At 43.7% G+C, this 19,241-nt stretch overlaps 1 protein-coding gene across 11 annotated transcripts in view; it reads right to left on the reverse strand.

Moving 5' to 3' along the window:
* The window catches only part of FOXN3 (forkhead box N3), a 466,036-nt gene that overhangs the window by 254,820 nt on the left and 191,975 nt on the right, over nt 1-19,241 (reverse strand). For 10 of the 11 annotated variants that reach the window (XM_049898928.1, XM_049898935.1, XM_049898925.1 and 7 more), the window contains one exon: nt 16,546-17,102. In XM_049898928.1, the coding sequence (XP_049754885.1) occupies nt 16,546-17,088 (543 nt within the window). In that variant the 5' untranslated portion in view covers nt 17,089-17,102. Of the gene's footprint in view, nt 1-16,545; nt 17,103-17,371; nt 18,790-19,241 lie in introns of those variants that run through there. The other variant, XM_049898929.1, reaches the window with a different exon arrangement.

Consider the following 19,241-nt stretch of genomic DNA (forward strand, 5'->3'; position numbering starts at 1 on the left):
CGATGGAAAATAAATTAGATAACTGAGACCTCCTAAAAATTAAATAGTTATGCTTATCAAAAGACTTTACCAAGAGAATAAAAAGAGAACCTACAGCCTTCGAAAAATCTTTAGCAATGACGTATCTGATAAAAGTCTAATCTCTAAAATATTCAGAAAACCTCAACAACTTAACAACAAACAATCCAATCAAAAAATATGCAAAGGACATGAGTAGACACTTCACCAAAGAGGGCATTCAGGTGGCCAACAAATACATGAAAAGATGCTCATGATCATTAGCCATTCCAACAAAGCCCACTGTCATCAAGTCCATTCCAACTCATAGTGATCTCATAGGGTTTCCAAGGCAGTAAATCTCAATGGACACAGACTGCCACATCTTTCTCCCATAGAGCCGCTGGTGGTTTCGAACCACCAACCTTTCTGTTTGCAGTTGATCACTTTAACCACTATACCACTAGGGCTCCTCATTAGCCATTAAGAGAGATACAAATCAAAACTACAATGAGATACCATCTCACCCCTGCAAAAATGGCAATGAGGAAAAAAACAAAACAACAAATGCTGGTGAGGTTTTGGGGGGATTGGAACTCTTATACATTCTTGGTAAGATTATAAAATGATACAACCACTATGGAAAACAGTATGGCACTTAACTCAAAAAGCTAGAAATAGAAATACTTTATGACCCAGCAATCCCATTTCTAGGTATAAATACTGGAGATATAAGAGCAGTGACACAAATAGACATATGCATGCCTATGTTCATTGCAGCATTATTCACAAGAGTAAAAGTCAGAAAAAACCTAAGTGCCCATCAACAGATGAATGGGTAAACAAACTGTGGTACATACAATGTGGTACATACTACACAGCTATGAAGAACAATGAGGCCTGGGCATCATTGCTCCGGGGGACATCTAGGTCAATTGGCATAACATAGTTTATTAAGAAAATGTTCTACATCCCACTTTGGTGAGTGGCATCTGGGGTCTTAAAAGCTTACGGGCAACCACCGAAGATTTATCAATTGGTCCCATCCCACTCGGTGCAAAGGAGAATGAAGAAAACCAAAGATGCAAGGAAAATGCTACCCCCAGAAGACTAAAGGAGCAAATAAACCAGAGACTCCACCAGTCTGAGACCAGAAGAACTAGATGATGCCTGGCAACCACCAATGACTGCCCTGACAGGGATCACATCATACAGTTGCAGACAGAACAGGAGAAAAATGTAGAACAGAACTTAAATTCAGGTAAAAAGACCAGACTTAATGGTCTCACGGAGTCTGAAGGAAAACCAAAAACTACGCCCCCCGGACACACTGTTAACCCAGAACTGAAACTGCTCCCAAAGCCCACTCTTCAGACAAAGATTAGACAGGGTTATGAAACAAAAAATAATACACATGAGGAATGTGCTTCTTAGTTCAATCAGATATATGAGACCAAATGGGCAACTACTGTCCAAAAGCAGGATGAGAAGGCAGGAAAGGACAGGAAATGGCTGAATGGACACAGGAAACCCAGGGTGGAAAAGGGGAGTGTGCTGTCACATTGTGGGGACTGCAACTAATGTCACAAAATAATATATGTATAAATTTTTTGAATGAGAAATTAACTTGAGTTGTAAACTTTCACCTAAAGTATGATAATAAAATTGTATTAAAAAAAAATAAGGAGCTCGCAAAACGTAACACGGATGAATCTGGAGGACATTATGCTAAGTGAAATAAGTCAATCACAAAAAGACAAATACTGTATGGTACCACTATTATAAAAAGTCAAGAATACATATACATACAGAAAGCAAAGTTCTTTGATGGTTACCAGGGATGGGAGGGAGAGGGAGACAGTATCACTCTCTACATAGTAGACACCTGTTACTTTTGGTGTCGGGAAAGGCAATCCCAGATATGGGAGAAATCAGCACAACTTGACCAAGGTAAATAAAGACACCAAGAAGTACAAGAGCAAAAGGGACAATCTGGTAAGTGCTATAATATATACAGTTTTGCAACAGGAAAAACCACCAAAAATATGTAGTTAAGTAGGTAGATATAGACGCATACATGTGTATAGGAAAGCATATGCAAGTAAACGTGTCTGCATGTATAGTTGTATCTATAGGCATATGTATATACATGTTTGTGTGTGCTGTATATATAACAAACCACATGGGGGGTACAACTACAGAGGCTTCCTAGACATATCCAAACAACTCACAGGGTTGTTTCACTGAGTTAAAAGGCTTGGGACCACAGCCTTGGGGGACTATTTAGTCTATTGGCATAACACAGTTCACAAAGGTAATGTTCTACATCCTAGTTGGGTGAGTAGCGTCTGGGGTCTTAAAACCTTGCAAGCGGCCTTCTAACATACAACTACTGGTCTCTACACATCTGACGCAAAAGAGAATGTAGAAAACCAAAGACTCAAAGAAGAAACTGGCCCACAGGAATGACAGCCCACATAAACCAAGGCTTCTTCTAGCCTGAAACCAGAAGAACTAGATGGTGCTCAGCTACCACAGCCAACCACTCTGAGCAGGGACACAATAGAAGGTTCCGGATAGAATGGGAGAAACCTGTAGAACAAAACTCAAATCCCTAAAGAAGGCCATCCTTACTGGACCAACAGAGACTAGAGGAACCCCGAAAACGATCGTTCTAAGATTCCTTTGAACTTAGATTTATAGCTATTTCTGTAGGTCACCTTTCAGCCAAATAATAGATTGGCTTATAAACTAAACAATATCACCCATGAGTAATGTGCTCCCTTAAACAATTAACTATATGAGACCAAACAGTCAACATTTACCCAAAAGCAAAGATGAGAAGGCAAGAAGGGGAAGGGAAGGTAGATCAATGGAAACAATGAGTATGCTGACACATCATAAAAACTAACCAATGGCCTGGAACGACTTGTATAAAAATTGTTAAAGGAGAACCTAATTTGCTGTGTAAACTTTCACCTAAAATACAGTATTAATAAAACAAAAAGAGAGCCCTGTGGAGCAGCTGCACTCTGCACACACGGGGTCATTACGTGTCAGAATGGACTCCACGAAGACCACAGCAGATGCTGATGGGGCAGTGGTGGTTCAGCGGTAGAATTCTCGTCTTCCATGCAGGAGACTTGGGTTCGATTCTTGGCCTGTGTGCCTCCTGTGCAGCCACCACCCACTGTCAGTGGAGGCTCACGTGTTGCTATGATGTTGAAGAGTTTCAGTGGCACTTCCAGACTAAGATGGACTAGGAAAAAAGGTCTGGCGATCTGCTTCTAAAACTTAGCCAATGAAAACCCTATGGATCACAGTGCTCAGATCAGCAACTGATCTTGGAACTCATCAAGAGGACAGCACAGGACCAGGCGGAGTTTCAGTCCACTGTGCAGGAGGCCACCATGAGCCAGTAGCCGACACGAGGGCATGTGACAACAATTACTCTCTATGCCACGTGAGCAACTTGGGAAAATTCCTACAGTCTGAAAACTTCAGGCTAGTGTGAAGCAAATGGGACCCAGGGATAAATCTTCACAGGGCTAGTCAGATGGTGTATTCATCGAGAGAAGCAGTAAAAAAGTTAAAAATGATGAGGGTGGAGCATTGGAACAAAACACCCATAAGGGGTCATGACACTAAAATCTATAAACAAAAAACCCAAACACACAAAGTGGCACCAAAGCAAATACTACAGCGGCCTTAAAAAACACTCATCTTGTTTCAAGTGCATCAAGAGGCCACTGGGAAGTCAGTGGAATTTTCTATCAAACCTAAAACCTTCCATCATCTTGCCAAAGCTTAAGGGCATTAAGATGACCAAGGGCTCCGACAAAGGGATTATGGATTAACCTGAACAACCCATCGTTATTTGTGGCAGAACCAAAACCCACGACTTTCAAATATAAGGTTAGTGTGCCAACTTCAGATACCATTTGCTGCTGAAAATTATCCTGCATTTTTTAAAATGATTAAGCTTTCGGCTGCTAGCCACAAGGTGTGTGGTTCAAATCCACCAGCCGCTCCTTGGAAACCCTATGGGGCAGTTCTACTCTGTCCTACAGGGTTGCTATGAGTTGGCATGGGCTCGATGGCAATGAGTTTTTTGGCTTTTGAAAGTGATTTCAGACAAGCCCTGGTGTCGCCAGGATTAAAGCACTCGGCTGCTAACCAAAAGGTTGGTGGTTCGAACCCATCAGCTGCTCAGTGGGAGAAAGCTGTAGCAGTCTGCTTCTGTAAAGATTATAGCCTTGGAAAGCCTGTGGGGCAGTTCTACTTTGTCCTATAGAGTCACTATGAGTAGAAAACAACTCAACAGCAACAGGTTTTTTTTGGGGGGGGGGGTTGGGGGGTAAAGTGATTTCAAAGGGAAATCCCAGAGTTTCCTCAGCCAAACAGAGGAGGTTCTGAAAACAATGTCTTGCTGCTTAGGTATCCAAGAAGTACAAAAATGAGGCACCTCGGGGACCCACCCGGGTGCCCCAAAGCTCTACCCAAGGGAATGATCGCATTTTCCAAGAACAATTAATGGGGAGAGAAGAATCCTGAACAAACACAGCAATGGGACCCTCAGACCAAGAAGGAACCAACCTTCCCAGAAGCCTTGTACAGACCCTTATCAAGGCCAACAGCATCTTCCTGGGGAGTCTAGTCAGGACTTGAAAAGCAGTGTATCCTTGAAATAGAAGAGCCAGAATATGATGTGAGAAATAGGACGTGGATAAACAAGAGGGAGAGACCACAGAAGGTAGGCTCCTACTGGAGAAGATCTGCTAGCTAGAAAGAGATTCTGTGGGTAGGGCTCACTGGACCACAAATACCTTACAGGCCTTGACCATGACACATTCAATTTTGTATCCTCTTAGTGCTTAAATCAGTAGGTACAGACCAGAGTTATTGTTAGCTGCCTTCCAGTCAACCCCTGGCTCATGCCAACCCTACATAAGATAGAATGAAACGCTGCCGCATCCTGTGCCATCCTCATTAGCAGTTGCAGATCAGACCATTGTGATCCACAGGGTTCTTGCTGGCTGATTTTTTGGAAGTAGATTGCCAGGCCTTTCTTACTAGTCTGTCTTAGTCTGGAAGCTCTGCTGAAACCTGTTCAGCCTCATAGCAACATGCAAGGCGCCACTGACAGACGGGTAGTAGTTGCATGTGAGGTGCACTGGCCAGGGATCAAATCCAGGTTTCAAACGCCTGTCTCCCATATGGGAGGCAAGAATTCTACCACTGAAACACCACTGCCCCACCAACCACAGTAGATATTTTTAAGTTTGTTAAATGGAATGAATGAATGAATGTACAAACAATAAACACTCAGCCAGAGAAGCAGAAGAGGATACGCCCCCCTCCCCACCACACCCCATTCCCAGACAAGTCATCTGGAAGAATCAGAAAGGAGCAATACCTGGAAGGAGCAAATGGGCAGGATCAATGGGGAAGTGTGGCCAAGAACAGTACAGCTGATTCCTTTGGATCACAGAGGACCCTGGTGTGGAAAGCTTTCTATTCCTTGGCCTGAGATAGCACAGTTTCTAGCACAGACAACAGAAAAGGCCCAACAGGCAGGTGGCCCTGGAGAGAAGGAGGCCATCGGGAGCAGGGCAGTTTCTAATGCTGAGCAAGGCGGCCCCAGCCTCTGGAATGAACAAAGGAATCTCACAGGCCTCACTGTGTTTTTATGTCTCCCACCCACCTGACACTACTCTGATTTTTAGGAATTTATCCATCAGTGCCAAATTGCACTATCTTTTAAAGAGCACTATTTATCAAAAACAAAACTCTTCCTCCTGAACCCAAAAAATGAAACCCACTGCTGCTGAGTTGATTCCAACTCACAGCAACCATATAGGACAGAGCAGAACTGCCCCATAGGGTTTCCAAGGCTTTAATCTTTATGGAAGCAGACTACCATGTTTTTCTCCCGCAGAGTGATTGCTGGGTTCGAATCCCTGACCTTTCAGTTAGCAGCCGAGCGCTTTAACCACTGTGCCACTAGGGCTCCTTCTTCCTCCTAAAATGACCATCAATTAAACAGGTATGTTGACTGGCATCATAGGAAAGGGAAAGATTCTTGACTCTGTGTTAACATCACCAAGAAGGTGGAACCAGAGACAAGTACGCGACACCAAGGCACTGATGGCTCGGTGAAAGTGGCAGACCAGGGATTAACCCTCAGTCCCTCCAATTCTAAAGGGCATCTGCTTACCCTGGTGTTCGATGACACCTTCTCAGTATAAAGATTATTGTAGATGATCTCTCTGTACTTCTTCTATATATGCTATGAACGTGGATTATGTTGTTATTAGGTGCCATCGCGTCGGCTCTGACTCAGAGAGACCCCATGTGTAAGAGAACAAAATGCTGCCCAGTCCTGTGTCATCCTTACAGTAGCAGGTATGTTTAAGCCCATTGTTGCAGCTGCTGTATCAATCCACCTCGTTGAGGGTCTTCCTCTTTTTCGCTGACCCTCTGCTTGACCAAACTTACTGTCCTTCTCTAAGGGTTAGAGGGGATTAAAATAAACAGGATAAACCCAGGATTTATTTTGGGGGTGCAATATTGTTGTTGTTCTGTGTGTGACCTCTGGCAAGTTACTTAACCATTCTAAATTTAGCCCCTCACCTATTTTAAGAAGGGAAATAGACAACCTGTGATGTGCAGATGACCCAATGTTGCTTACTTAAAGTGAAGAGGACTTGAGGCACTTACTGATGAAGATCAAAGACCACAGCCAGCAGTATGGATTACACCTAAACATAAAGAAAACAAAAATCCTTCACAAGTGGACCAATAAGCAACATCATGATAAATGGAAAAAAGACTGAAGTTGCCAAGGATTTCAATTTGCTTGGATCCATAATCAATGCCCATGGGAACAACAGTCAAGAAATCAAATGACACATTACATTGGGCAAATCTGCTGCAAAAGACCTCTTTAAAGAGTTAGAAAGCAAAGATGTCACCTTTAGGACTAAGGTACCCCTGGCCCAAGCCATGACACTTTCAATCACCTAACATACATGTGAAAACTAGAAAATCAATAACAAAGACCCGACAAGAATTGATGCCTTTGAATTACGGCGTTGGTGAAGCATACTGAATATACCACGGGCTGCCAGAAGAACAAATCTGTCTTGGAAGAAGTACAGCCAGAATGTTCCTTAGAAGTTAGGATGGCAAGACTTCATCTTACATACTTTAGACATGTTATCATCAGGAAGAACCAATCCCTGGAGAAGGACATCATGCTTGGTAAAGCAGACAGTCAGCAAAAAAGTGGACGATCCTCAGCGAGATGGACTGATACAGTGGCTGCAACAATGGGCTCACACAGGGCAATGATTCTGGGGATGCTGTAGGAACGGGAAGTGTTACATTCTATTGTATATAGGGTTGCTTTAAGTCGGAACCGACTCAAGAGTGCCTAACAGTAACAACCTCATAGTGTTGTACTGAGAAAAATCTGGAATATTTGCATATGAAAACCACAAAAGGCATATATATGTCCACTGTTGTCAGAGGCCCTAGTGAAAATCTATTTTAAACCCAAACAAACTAAATCAACAATTACCTCCCTAGAAAAACTGCAATCTGCAGAGTCACGTGACATGTTGCCAATAATCAGGTTGGGTCTCAGAGCCCTTGACACCCCAGGTTAAGAAGCCCTGAGCAACCACAAACTCCCACTTCTGCATATGAGAAAAGTGGGGCCCAAGAGACAGCCAGGTTCTGCCAATCAAAACCAGAACCAGGTACTCTGGCTGTCAGTTCAATCCTCTCTCAACCAAGACAAGTTGCCTATACTTATAAGCTAAAATTCTATCTAAAGCACTCAGCTTCTGATAATAAACATATTTTTGTACAGTGTTTCCTTTATAAACCCTCTTGAGACAAAACGCTTTCCTTTAAGTGGCGAGAGAAGAAAAAGCACAGAAACAGAAACGCACATACCTGAATCTTCTGAATCCAGTCTATAAAAAAATAACTCTACTTGACTTCCTATTTACCAGTACTCAGAGAGGTTATTACAGGCTATCTTACAGTTCTGACCAACACGTGTAGTTAAACCAAAAAAACCAAACCCGCTGCCGACAAGTCAATTCTGACTCATAGTGACCCTGTAGGACAGAGTAGAACTGCCCCCATAGGGTTTCCAAGGTTGTAACCTTTACAGAAGCAGACTGCCACGTGTCCCACAGGGTGGCTGGTGGGTTCCAACCACCAACCATTTAGCAGCCAAGCATTAATACCTACGCGACCAGGGCTTCTCAGTTAGGACGTATAAAACTTAATCCCAGACTTTAATACTCTATCTTGATTGATTCAGACAAAGATCACCAACAGATGAAACCACATGATGAAAGGCTGACAGGGAAACTTTACCAAGGAGGTGCAGGCTGATCCCATATGAATACAGAGCTCAATCTCAGCACCCCAAGGAGCTTTGGGGCCTCTGGGTGTGGTACATTGGAGTCCCGGGGCGGTGCGAACAGTTAAGGTGCTTGGCTGCTAACTGAAAGGTTGAAGGTTTGAGACCACCCTGAGGCACGTCAGAAGAAAGGCCTAGTGATCTACTTCTATGACAGTTAAGAGTGTGTGTCAACTAAGCTGGGCCTTGATTCTCAGTGTTCACATGTGATCACTCCCCTGATGAAATCTGCTATGAGAAGCCAATCACTTGAAAGGAAGTTTCCTTGGAGGTGTGGCCTGCCTCTGAATATAAGCAGACGTTCTGGCTTTTTGCTCACTCTGGATCTTGCAGCTGCCTCCTGTTCATCTGACCTCTGGTTCTTGGGACTTGAGCTATCAGCTTATCCGCCAATCTTGGGATTCATCGATCTTCAGTCTGTGAGCACAGCCCTGCTCTCCAACCTGCCGACCTTGAGTTCCCAGCCCCTGCAGCTACATGAATCAGAAGAAGCCTTGCAGTCTTGCCTGCCAATCTTGGGATTTGCCGATATTCACAGCCGGTGAGCAAGAGCCCTCCTTTCCGACCTGATGATCTTGGGCTCACCAGTCCCTGTGGCTACGTCAACTGGGAGAAGCCTCTATCCTAACCCACGGACTTGGGACGTTCCAACCTCTACGATCCCGTGAGCCATTTCTTTCATATATATATATTTATACGCTTTACTGGTTTTGCTTCTCTAGAGACCCCATCCTAAGACATTTGGTAAAGCGAGTGGGGTGCTACTCTAACAGATACCTAAATACGCAAGCAGTTTTCAACCTGAATGGACAGAGGACTCAGAAAGAAGTAATGAGAACTGTTAACCCCGGAGACGGTGCAGATGGTGAGATGCAGCAGCAGAAAACTGGCAGCAGGAGAAGTCCAGCAGCAGCAGAACCAGGAGACCCCTGCCAGATAGCACTGGAGCTGACCCACAGAGTGAGACAGCTGAGAGCCTGTGCGCAGGAGGCTTCCTGGCAGAGTGCGGTGCCTCCAGGCACTTATTGGTGGAGCTAGGCTTGCCAACCCACAGAGCAAGAGAGCTGAGTGCCTTCCAGCTGAAGTTTACTGGCTGAATGGTGTACCTCTAGGCACTTATTGGTGGATAAGGGACTCTGTAAGTCCATGGATGGTAGTTTTGGCAGAAGCACTGCATGCAGGGAAGGCCAATCCATATCCTGAGTAAGTGTGTATTCCAGTAAGGACAAAACACTGCCCTTTCCATGACAGAAGTGGTATATACAAGATCAGGCCGGAACAGGACCTGAGGCACAAGTAAGTTGCATGAGGAAGTGGCCCAAATGCACATGGCCTCCGTTCCTGTCACATTATGTTCCATCTCTCAGTCAGCACCCATGGCCTCATGGGAAGTTTCTTACTATCAGTTGACTAAAGAAGAGAAAACTCGTCGCTGGTTTACAGATGGTTCTGTGCAATACACAGGCACCACTTGAAAGCAGACAGTGGCAGCACTACAGCCCCTTTCTGGGAACTCATACCACAGCAATAGCAGCACCAGGAGCAGAACGCATCCTTTGGGCCTGAGGTTCCTGCGCTGAGAAGCTCCCAGACCAAGAGAAGACTGATGACAAGGACCTTCCTCCGGAGCCTACAGAGAGAGAAAGCCTTCCCCTGGAGCTGGTGCCCTGAATTCAAACTCCTAGCCTACTGGACTGTGAGGGAATAAACTTCTCTTTGTTAAGGCCATCCACTTGTGGTATTTCTGTTACAGCACCACTAGACAATTAAAGACAACTTCTGAAAAACAGCCACTGAAAACTCTAAGGAGCACAGTTCTACTCTGATACACATGGGGTCACCATGAATCGGAATTGACTTCACAACAACTTTTTTTTTTCCTACTTTTTTTTTTTTTTTTTAGGTGATACCAAAAAACTGTGGTTAATATTGTTAAGAGTGACACCAGCATTGCGGTTAGGCAAGAAATTGTTACTCATTTTTACTCATGTACACTGAGGTAAGTTAGGATAAAATGACACAAAGTCTAGGATTTGCTTCAAAACACCTAAGCAGCATCAACAACAAAAAAAGAACACAGGAAGTGTGGCAGAACTTTGTAAACTACTGCATCTGGATGTAGGTAATATGGAGTGGGGGTTATACAGACTCATCACACTACTCTCTCTACCTCTGTGTATGTTTGAAATTTTTCATAAGAAGTAAAACTAAAACTATCTTTTAAAGTTCTTTAAAAGATAAAGTAGAAGTGAAACTTGTCTATTTTCCCCTGACTTACTCATTCATGATGCTCTTGATGAAAGCTCAGCATCAGAAAGAGCCCAAAAAGCATCTAGTTCAGGGGTTCTAAAACCTGGCTGCACCAATGGAACTTACTAGAACAAACGGCTTTCCTCAGCCCACTTGAAAGCTGCTGAATCAGAATCTCCAGGGAGGGGCCTGAGAAATGGTCATTGCTTTTAACTGCCACAGGTGAATCTAATGCAATCTAGAACATTCTTCCTTCAAACCTCCCAGCCAGACATTGTTCAGTAGGGTAGGTATTCCAACTTCTCAGGGACAAGGATCAACGTACTCTCTGTTAGGTCAAGCTTAACCGCGCCCTTCAATTGTGGCAAAATATATACGTATGCAAAAAAAAGAAAAAAATTGCCATTTTAACCATTTTGAAGCGTGCAGTTCAGTGACATTAATTATTCTCCATGTTGTACAACGATCACCACCATCTACTTCCCAAAGCTGTTCACTGCCCCAAACACTCAGCACCCCTTTAGCAATAACTCCCCATTCTCCCTCCCCGCAGCCCCTGGTAACCACTAATCTACTTTTGCTCCTAGGCAGTTGCCTATTCTAGATATTTCACATAAATGGGACCTTAGAGTATTTGTCCTTTGTGTCTGGCTTATTTCACTCAGCATGATGTTGTCAAGGTTCACCCACATTATAACACGTGTCAGGACTCATTTCTCTTTATGGCTGAACACTACTCCATTGTGTGGATATACCAGATTGGGTTTAGGCATTCATCTGCTAAGCATTCTTCACTTTTAAAAAGAAAACAATAACTAAAAATGGAATGGCTAACTCAGTAAATCCAACTTGCAAGGCTCCCTCTCACTTCCACCCTCCCTTCCTCTAACTTATTTCTTACCCGCATTTGGGGGCATTTAGTCACTGTGTTGAACATTAACGCAGGAGCCACTACCAAGTAAAATCCCCCAGGAGAAAAAAATTAGTTTACCTGTAGAGCTGAAGGGGCTTTCCCTGGGCAAAGGTATCAGGGAGAATGCCTTGGCCTTTCTCAGCTAGCCAGGGCAGAAACCCCCCTGTGGACGGGCCAGCAGCTCCAGTGCCCTGGGATATCCGGGTGGTCACTGTCTTGTGGAGCAGCCATTGGCTGGCCCCAGAGTGACCCAAGAAAAGAGAAGAGGAAAACTCACACTTCTCACTTGGTTCTCAGAGCATCACAGAAGACACTGGGAACAACTTCCAACCACAAAACTGACTGGCATTTGATCAGAAACATGTCAATGCAAGTTGGTATGGCCAGGAAGTCACAACTCAACATTTCATAAGATCAGCAATCTCAAGGACCTTTACACCATTCCCTTTCAATAGGCGATATCTGCGTTTATTCGGATTAACACACATCACCCCTGGAAAGCATGACTCCCAGAATCTGGTATACCTGTGTGGAGGTGGGAGCGGGGGTAGCTGGAGCTCCCCCATCTTTATGGTGGCCTTCAGCAGATATGATCCAACCTGCGCTTGTGACTCCCAAGGCTGATGGATAATCCTCCCAAGTCTTGTTGCAAACTTTGGAGTTGCTCCTGTTTAACATCTCGGAGGTGCGTTTGCTAAATTACTTTTACGTGCACCAACATCATGTTAAACACGGACATCAAACACAGGCATGTGGAGACTTGTAGATCACTTCATAGCAAACAGAAAGCCCTGTTCATTGCTCTGTCAGTGACACGTGGCTTCGGAGACCTGAACAGCACTTTCTTCTCTACATCTGAATTCTGAAAGTCTTCTTCAAGACTTTCCTTTCTTGACATGAGACCCCACCTATACAGACATTTGTAACACTACAGACTTGGTTCTTTACAGGGGAGCAGGGAATCTTCTCTAAGTTCAACGAATGATGGAATACACTCGACAGAGCCACATCAGGAGGCGAGTCTCCAAATGCCTCGAGTGGAGGCGAGGAAGAGGAAAGTTGTGGACAGCTGTGGACAACAGAGGGCTTCGCTTTCATGGAACTTCCTCTCCCTAATTAAAAGATGCACAATTTGATTACAACTACTACATAAAAATAAGGACCTGGGAAAGAAGAGGCCCACAACACTTACGAATACTCACAGTTGTACATTCAATCCGGGCATCATCTGCACCAGCGATCAAAGGCAAAGCTCCTTAGCATCCACATCTCTCCTCTTCCCAGGCAACATCCCTTCCCAAGCCCTACACCCCAGCCCCAGCACATGCCTGCTCCCCTCGAACAGAAAACTCTGGGTGCTCAGCACTGGCAGACAAACAAGTTTAATGCAAGCAAGGAGAAATACATCTTCGCCACTTTCCTATTTGCATTCTTCCATGGCAAAGATAAGTAGAATTTTCTTGGCTCAAGCGTCTACTTTAAACAGAAACACATTTCTGGAGAGAAAGAAATTAAAGGCCCTAACCCTGCACAGCCGCTGATCCCACACAGTAGTGGTCCTGAGACTGAACCTGAACTTCAAAAAGGGTGAGATGCAAACACCAGCTGCACACAGCAGCATTATTAACATGAAAAACAAAGCTGGAAAATACCGTAACATGAAAAGGTGTGGAGGGAACGTTCTTCCGGAAATATATTTTAGCTGTGGCTACAGAACTTTTCAGAACTCAAAGTCAGATCACAATCTTGTTCCCAGCTTCAACAGTCAATTCTATTTCTATTGTGTCCGTTACATTCCTTAAAGAAACGTAAAGCAAGTTACCTAAACCTTAGCCAACCCTGAAACTTGAGCTAGGGCTTTAAAAGCCAAAGGTGCAATCGCTTATCAAATTTTTTTTTTAAGTCAGTGCCTAGCGGGAACCTTACCCCGTGTCACTTTTTCACATCTAGAGCTTTTCAAAGGTGCCAAACACATAGGTGTGCACCTGGTTTAAAGAAAGTCATCTGGGTGTTTCATGTCTTTGCTTCCTCGCTCAAGGCCTATATAAGTAATCTCAAGCCTTCTTCCAATATCCAGTACTGTCCATTTATTCCAAAATACTGGAGACTTACCTGGAGAATAACATCTCCAAGTTAATATTCAGAAAGAAAATAAATGCCACCTTTCTCTAGCCCTTGGCAGCAATTTTCCTCAAATACATATACAGGCATACCTCATTGTATTGTGCCTCGCTTTTTAGCACTTCACAGATATTATGACTTTTACAAACTGAAGGTTTGTGGTAACCCTGCACTGAGCAAGTCTATCAGTGCCATTTTTCTAACAGCATGTGCTCCTTTCGTGTCTCTGTGTCACATTTTGGGAATTCTCGCAATATTTCAAACCTTTTCCTTATTATTTTATCTGTTATGGTGATCTGTGATCTGTGATCTTTGATGTTACTACTGTAATTGCTTTGGGACACCATGAACCACACCCACGTAAGATGACGAACTTAACAGGTAAAAGCTGCGTGTGTGTTCTAACTACTCCACCACCCAGCCCCATCTCTCTCCCTCTCTTTGGGCCTCCTTATTCCCTGAGACATGACGATATTGAAGTTAGACCAATTAATAGCCCTGCAATGGCCTCTGAGTGCTCAAGTGAAAGGAAGAGTCGCACGTCTCTCACTTTAAATCAAAAGCTAGAAATAATTAAGCTTATTGGGGAAAGCATGTCAAAAGCCAATAGGCCAAAAGCTAGCCCTCTTGCGCCAAAGTCAAGCTGTGAATGCAAGGGAAAAGTTCTTGAAGAAAATTAGAAGTGCTACTCCGTGAGCACATGAATAATAAGAAAGCGAAACAGGAGAAAGTTTTAGTGGTCTGGATAGAAGATCAAACCAGCTACGACATCCCCTTAAGCCAAAACCTAATTCAGAGCAAGGCCCTATCTCTCTTCTTCAAGTCTACGAAGGCTGAAAGAGGTGAAGAAGCCACAGAATAAAATTCTGAAGCCAGCAGAGGTCGGTTCACGAGGTTTAAGGCAAGAAGCCATCGCCATAATATAAAAGTACAAGGTCGAAGCAACAGGTGCTAATGTAGAAGCTGTAGCGAGTTATCCAGAAGATCCAGCTAAGGTAACTGATGATGGTAGCCACACTAGACAACAGATTTTCAATGTGGACGAAACAGCCTTATATTGGAAGAAGATGCCATCTAGGACTTTCATTAAAAAAAAAAAAAAAAAAAAAAGGACTTTCACAGCTAGAGAGAAGTCAATGACTGGCTTCAAAGCTTCACAGGACAGGCTGACTCTCTCGTTAGGGGCTAATGCAGCCGGTGACTTTAATCTGAAGCCAATACTCATATACCATTCTGAAAATCCTAGTGCACTTCAGAATTATGCTAAGTCTACTATGTCTGCACTCTGTAAATGGAACAACAAAGCCTGGGTGTCAGCACATATGTTTACAACATGTTTTACTAATACTTTAAGCCCACTGTTGAGACCTACTGCTCAGAAAAAAAGATTCCTTCAAAATATTACTGTTTATTGACAATGCATCTGGTCACCCAAGAGCTCTGATAGAAATGTACGGGAGTTTAATGTTGTTTTTATGCCTGCTAACACAACATCCATTCTAGAGCTCATGCATTAAGGAGTAATTTCAACTTTCAAGTCTTATAATTTAAGAAACACACTTCATAAGGCTATAGCTGCCATAGATAGTGATTCTTCTGATGGATCTGGGCAAAATGAAAATCTTCTGGAAAGGATTTACCATTGTACATGCCATTAAAAACATTCATGATTCATGGGAAGTGGTCAAAACATCAACTTTAACAGGAGTTTGGAAGAAACTGATTGCAACTCTCATGGGTGGCTTTGAGGGGTTTAAGGCTTCAGGGGAGGAAGTAACTGCAGATGTGGAAGAAACAGCAAGAGAAGTGATGTGTGCTGTGACCGCACTGCTGCAATCTCGTGATAAAACTTTAACGGATGCGGAGTTGCTTCTTATGAATGAGCAGGGAAAGTGGTTTGTTGAGATGGACTACATTCCTGGTAAAGATGCCGTGAACACTGTTGAAATGACACCAAAGGATTTAGAATATTACATAAACTTAGTTGCTAAAGCAGTGCCGGAGTTTGAGAGGACTGACTCCAATTTTGAAAGAAGTTCTACTGTGGGTAAAATGCTATCAAACAGCATCACGTGCTACAGGGAATCTTTAGCAAAAGGAAGAGTCAACCAATGTGGCAATCTTCACCGTTGTCTTATTTTAAGAAACTGCCAGTCACCTCAACCTTCACCAACCACTACCCTGATCAGTCAGCAGCCACCAACATCGAGGCAAGACCCTCCGCCAGCAAAAAGATTATGATTCACCGAAGGCTCAGAAGATGGCTAGCATACTTTAGCAATAAAGTATTTTTTAATTAAGCTGTGTACATTATTTTCTTAGACATAATGCTATTGCACACTTAACAGACTACAGTATAGTGTAAACATAACTTTTATATGCACTGGAAACCAAAAAATTCACGTGGCTCGCTTTATTACGGTATTTGCTTTATCGCGGTGGCCTGGAACCCAACCTGCAATATCTCTGAGGTATGCCTGTACAGGGTCAGTGGCTGCCCTTGGAATACAGATTTTTACTTGTACTTTAAAACCAAAGTGACCCGTCCACACCAAGGGACAATGCCGAAAACCAATGAAAGTTGGCAAGCCATTGTTTTGTGATTACGTACCAATACTACAACGGGGAAACCCTCGATGTAAAACGAATACTAAAAATAGTATCTAATCTGTTTCGGGAAAGGGACTTGCTTTACAACTATCTAAGTGGATTAAATTAAATTAAAAAATTGCCTATTTATAACTGCTACTTCGGTATGCTGAATGTACACTCCTTAAAGTTTTTTTAACGGAGAAAATTTTAGTTCCAGACACAGATGGCTTACCTGACTCCTCTCTTTGTCCACTTTCTTAAAACACTTATTCAATGACAAATTATGTCTCACTGAGTTTTTCCACCCAGTAGGTGCATTTGCAAAATACGGAAAATGTTCCAAGATCCAGTTGTAGATTTCCTTCACTGGCAGGCGCTTTGTCGGGGAGTCCTCGATGGCCATAAATATGAGGCAGCTAAAGGAGTAGGGGGGTTTGCAGTTGGGGTTCTGCCTGGCATCGTAGGGCATGTCCGAGTGGGCAGGTGACGGGGGGGTGTCATCGTCCAGGTCCTGGACGGGGCTGACGCTCCTGAGAACTGACTCCCCGAAGCTTTTCAGCAGGTTCTTGCTCTCGTGCAGCCAGTTCAGGTTGGTCAGCTCTTCATCTTCCATGGCCCCCTCTTCTAATCGGATATCAGGCAGAGGAAAGTCAAGGTCATCGTCTTCCTGAAGAGCCTTGGACAAAGCGCTGCCCCGGTAACACGGACTCAGTCCACTGGAGACACTAATTCCTGAGCTTTCTGGCTTCTTACTGGGAGGCATGACTGGACCCATTTACGTGAAGGCTCCTGGGAAACACATTTGAAAGAAAAGAGGAGTTGGTAAAATGCGCAAGAGAAAGGCAGCTTGGCCCCTCCTAATCCCCAGAACCCCCCCTGCCACATCTACATACCCCGCTGCATAGGAACATCACCCATGGTTCCCACACTGGGCAACACAAACCCACAATTCCACCCCAGGGAGATGGGCTACCAAGGAAAACTGGTCCGTACCATTTCATTTAGCACAGTGACCTGAAGCCCCTTAAATGAGATAAGATTCAAAATGTTTACTGCACCTTTAATGTGCAAATGGAGTCCAGGAGTGGTGCAAACAATTCAGGCACTAAGCTGCTAACCAAAAGGTTGGAGGTTCAAGTCCACCCAGAGGCACCTCAGAAGAAAGGCCTGAAGATCCGCTCCAGAAAACTCAGCCATGGAAACCCTATGGAGAACAGTTCTACCCTGACACACGTGGGGCTGCCAGGAGTCAATGTCAACTCCATAGCAACCGCTCATGTGCAAATGCACCAATGAAAAGAATGGAAAATTTCACAAGGCCTTCTTTCTAGATCTAGGAAGACTCACTGTGACGCTGGGCAAGTCAGTTATTTCTTGGTACCTCATTTTCCCCGCCTATAATACATGAATATATACACAGGAAAATTCTTTCAAGCCTCACGATAAACAGTACAAAACATGCGCAATACACAATTCCTGCCACCTTAATGCTGTGTTCGCATTGTTTACACACGTTGATCCTTCTGGAGGGAAAAAAAAAACTGTAAATTTTAAGCCAGTTGTTTCAGATTAAGTTCAGCTGTTTCCATTTGAAAACCATCACAACTGCCTTGGAATTAAAACTGTGGTCACAGTGAGTATCGATTTTGTAGTGTATTTATTTGATTTTCTCCTCCCTCCCCCCAACCCCAGAAGTCATGGCCAAAAATTCTGCAACTTTAATTACATCGGGCAAGCCTCCAGAGCAATGACAAGGAATTCTGTAGAACTAGAGGAAGAAATACATTTAATTTTGCTCGCACACTACACCCAAAACAAAAAAGCCAGCAAGTTCAGGCACCACACAAGCAATCGGGTTTGTGAAGACAGCCATTAAGTGAAATTAAAATGAAGGCAAAAAAGTCCGAAGCACAACTGGCAACTTTAGGACAGAAAGGCAAGTAAGTAAGAATCGCTTTAGAATCCTCTCCTCACCCTAATCTCCTGCCTCCAACCCCATTTTTATCAATGACCTAGAACGGGATGTAAAAGAGTATCTGATGAGAACAGAAAAACGAGGGGGTGGCACGTCCACAGACAGAATGATCTGTGCACATACAAAGCGTGGTCAACCGTCTAGAATCCAACGTTAGAGTCAGAGAGCAGTAAAGATAAGGAAAAACGTCTCCTACTCTCTGGTGGTAGCCCAAACACAATGTGCTTGGTTTAAAAAGTACATCTGTGGGTTTCTGTTTCTTTGTATTTCTCTGACTGAGACAATCAAGCCATCTATCTAGAGAAATAAATAAATAAACCCATTAAAAGCAAAGGCATGATCATTCCAAGGCTCCGAAAGTCCATGATTAACATGGCATCTGTAAGAACTGCCACTTCTGCTAAGGAAGCTCTAGAATGGAATTCTAGAAAGCAAAATGTGGACCACTGAACAGCCCACCAAGGGTGCCTATGAACTACAGCACCCTCACTCTTCTGAAGGTAGACAGACACTACGCAACAATAAAGAACAATGGTAAATCCATGTAACATCTCCCAACATGGGTGAATCTGAAGGGCATTATGCTGAATGAAATAAGTCAATCACAAAAGGACAAATATTGTATGAGGCCACTGTTATAAAAACCCAAGAAAACATTTACACACAGAAAAAAACAATCTTTGATGGATACAAGGGAGGGGAGGGGAAGGAGGGGAAACCACTAAATAGATAGTAGACAAGTGTCAACTTTGGTGAAGGGAAAGACACACACCATACAGGGGAAGTCACCACAGCTGGACCAAGGCAAAGTCATAAAAGCTTCCCAGACATATCCAAACACCTTGTGAGACTGAGTTACTGGAGCCGAGGGCTAGGGACCATGGTCTCAGGGGACATCTAGGTCAATTGGCACAATGTAGTTCATAAAGAAAATGTTCTACATTCTACTTTGG

This window comes from Elephas maximus, chromosome 10 (genome assembly GCF_024166365.1).
Source record: "Elephas maximus indicus isolate mEleMax1 chromosome 10, mEleMax1 primary haplotype, whole genome shotgun sequence".
Lineage (NCBI taxonomy): Eukaryota > Metazoa > Chordata > Mammalia > Proboscidea > Elephantidae > Elephas > Elephas maximus.